This window comes from Psammomys obesus, unplaced genomic scaffold, assembly GCF_907164565.1.
Source record: "Psammomys obesus unplaced genomic scaffold, mPsaObe1.curated_primary_1811, whole genome shotgun sequence".
Lineage (NCBI taxonomy): Eukaryota > Metazoa > Chordata > Mammalia > Rodentia > Muridae > Psammomys > Psammomys obesus.
The window spans coordinates 4,611,293-4,613,955 of NW_026596466.1; the positions used below are offsets into that span (position 1 = coordinate 4,611,293).

General features: G+C 60.0%; 1 protein-coding gene across 5 annotated transcripts in view; it reads left to right on the forward strand.

Annotated features, from left to right (window-relative positions):
• Window positions 1-2,457, forward strand: part of Mad1l1 (mitotic arrest deficient 1 like 1) — a 299,318-nt gene extending 296,861 nt beyond the window's left edge. For all 5 annotated transcript variants that reach the window (XM_055598665.1, XM_055598664.1, XM_055598666.1 and 2 more), the window contains one exon: window positions 1,816-2,457. In XM_055598665.1, the coding sequence (XP_055454640.1) occupies window positions 1,816-1,974 (159 nt within the window). In that variant the 3' untranslated portion in view covers window positions 1,975-2,457. The remainder of the gene's footprint in view (window positions 1-1,815) is intronic.
• The last annotated feature ends 206 nt before the right edge of the window (window positions 2,458-2,663 follow it).

The following is a 2,663-nucleotide window of genomic DNA, read 5'->3' on the forward strand; positions in this document are numbered from 1 at the left end:
ACCTGCGGGAGCAGCCTGGCCGCCAGACCTGCGGGAGCAGCCTGGCCACCTGTGCGGCTCCTGGGAGCGGGCCCCTGCAGAGCCGCTGGCAGGAGGGGCCTTTCAGAACAGACGTCCCTGCCGCGGCTGCAGCACGGCCACATGATGGTTCTCATTAACACATCCACTGTGCGTTCGTTGGCACAGGCTAACCCACAGAGACACACTGTCACCAAAGCAGGCACTCCCTACCTCTCTCACCCTGATACACACCAGCTGGCCTCCTGCCTCCGCCGTGGCGCCTCTATAGATGCCTCGTGTAAACATCATCTAAACAGACTCCCGTGTTCAGCTGGCCCTGAGCTGTCATACCTCATGCTGTCCCTTTTCATGGTTACCTTTATGTATGTAGCTAAGCTGCCCTCGCAGATTCCTGCATCCTTCAGGCCATTTCGAATCATGTCACTGTGGACATTTGATGTTCGTCTTGGTGTGCATGTGTGTGTTGAGTTGTCCTGGGTGCACATTGATAACATGGTCCAGGCGGAGGAATTGCCAGGCTTTTCCACAGTAGCTGGGCTTCCTGCTGCCAGCGCACGGGCGTTCTGATTTCTCATCCTCCCCCATGAGATGGCTTAGGATGGCTGTCCCAACAGCCCGACTTCCGTCCCCCTGGGGACCCCCTAAGCTCGTCTGCTTTATCAGACCCTATGTTTCTTGCTTGGAGAACCATCCAGTCTGACCTGTGGCCAGCTCCTAATTGGGCCTCTCTGGCTGAGTGGGGTGGACTCTGGGTTTGCTGGGTTTGTCCACACCTGAGGTTTGGGAGTGCTCCTGTGTGCATTGTGGTGCTTCTTTTTCTTCCTCTTCTTCTTCCTCCTCCTCCTCTTCTTTTTTTTTTTTTGTGTTTGTTTGTTTGTTTTTTTGTTTTTCAAGACAGGGTTTCTCTGTGTAACAGAGCGCCAGCTGTCCTGAACTCACTTTGTAGACCAGGCTGGCCTCGAACTCACTAAGATCCACCTGCTTCTGCCTCTCGAGTGCCGGGATTAAAGGCGTGTGTCACTTAGTGCCTGGCCTTCAAGCAGAACCTCTTCTCTCCTACCCAGGCAGCCCTTCTACATCTTGGCCATGCTGAACCCGTGGCTTAGGAGCCCCAGGATGTGTGAGAGCTGGGAAAGTTGGGAGGACAGGAAGGCCCAGTGCCTCTGGCTGCTTCTCCCAGCCCAGCCTGCATGGTGACAGGGCAGCTTGCCCAGACGGCCAGATACCCTAGGCAGGCCCAGGGAAGGAGCTGTGCTCCCCCGCAGCTGTGTCTCCAAACTGTACCCCGCCCCCCCCCCCCCCCCCCCCCCCCCCCCCCCCCCCCCCGTCACAGCAGTCGGAAAGCCACTGCATCCTCCCTTCACTTACAAGTGACAACAGGACAGGAGCCACTCTGGGCTCCAGAGTCCACCATGCCAGGGCCAAACCTCCACCGACACCCAGCATCCTGGCTTCCCAGTCTGGAAGGCGCTCTGAGCTTGCTTCACCCCCCCTGGGTCAGGCAGGTAAGAGCTGGAGAGCCTGTGTCGAGAGTGCAGGTCCCCAGGAATCCATGCTGGTGGTAGTTGGGATAGCCTTGGGGCAGGGCTGTCTGCCTGTCCTGAACCTCAGCTGATGACCTTGAACTTTGGACAGTGGGCAGAAGCAAGCCAGTGCCCCTGTAGCCCGGGCTGCACTCCTGGTGGCAGGCAGCACAGCGGTCCCTGCCCCTCCCCCCCCCACCGAGGAGCATGTGAGGACGGGGGCGGGCACCTGCCCAGCAGCCACGCTGACGCCCTCTCTCTCCTCCTGCAGGCCACAGGACCCTCGGGCTCCAAGATGCAGCTGCTGGAGACGGAGTTCTCTCGGTCCGTGCCGGAGCTCGTTGAGCTGCACCTGCTGCAGCAGGACAGCATTCCCGCCTTCCTCAGCGCGCTCACCATAGAGCTCTTCAGCCGGCAGACCGCCATGTAGCCGCTCCCGAGAGCCTTCCTCAGCGTGCTCACTATGGAGCCCTTCAGCCGGCAGACTGCCATGTAGCCGCTCCCGAGAGCAGCTCACGCCGTAGCCGCTGGACCTCCGCCTAGCCTCAACCCGCAGCCTCTCAGACTGCAGCCCCGACCTTGGCCTAGCCCTCCACCTCCCACAGAGTCACCCCACCCATCCTTTCACAAACACTAGCTGTGGCCTCTGCTCAAGCAGCCACTGAGTCCTTGACCCTGGCCAGCAGAAGCAGCTGTGGGATGAGCAAGCCAGATCACACCCCACCACTCTCTCTTGACCTGAGCACTGGGACTCCACCCCCGGCCCTGTTCAGGGTCCCTTTCCTACACTTCCCAAGGTGCCCCATGCCACCCCCAGTCCCACGTGCTTGGATGCTTGTGTCACTTTGACTCCCAGGCTGTGGCCCGAATCCACAGCCTCAGCCTAATGAAATAAATTGTTATCTTTATCGCATGTCCCCTGACTGTGTCCAAGGCACCAAGCTACCTTGCTGCCCAGGCCTCACCACACCATCCACAGTGCTCTGCTGGGCACCAGGCCGGCCTGCTCAGACGTGCAGAGGTAGATGGGTCGGGGAAACGCTCGTGTGCTGTCCCTCCAGGCTGGGTGTCTCCTCCCCGCCTCAGTCTCTCCACCTGCCTCTCCCTGCCCAAGGCCTC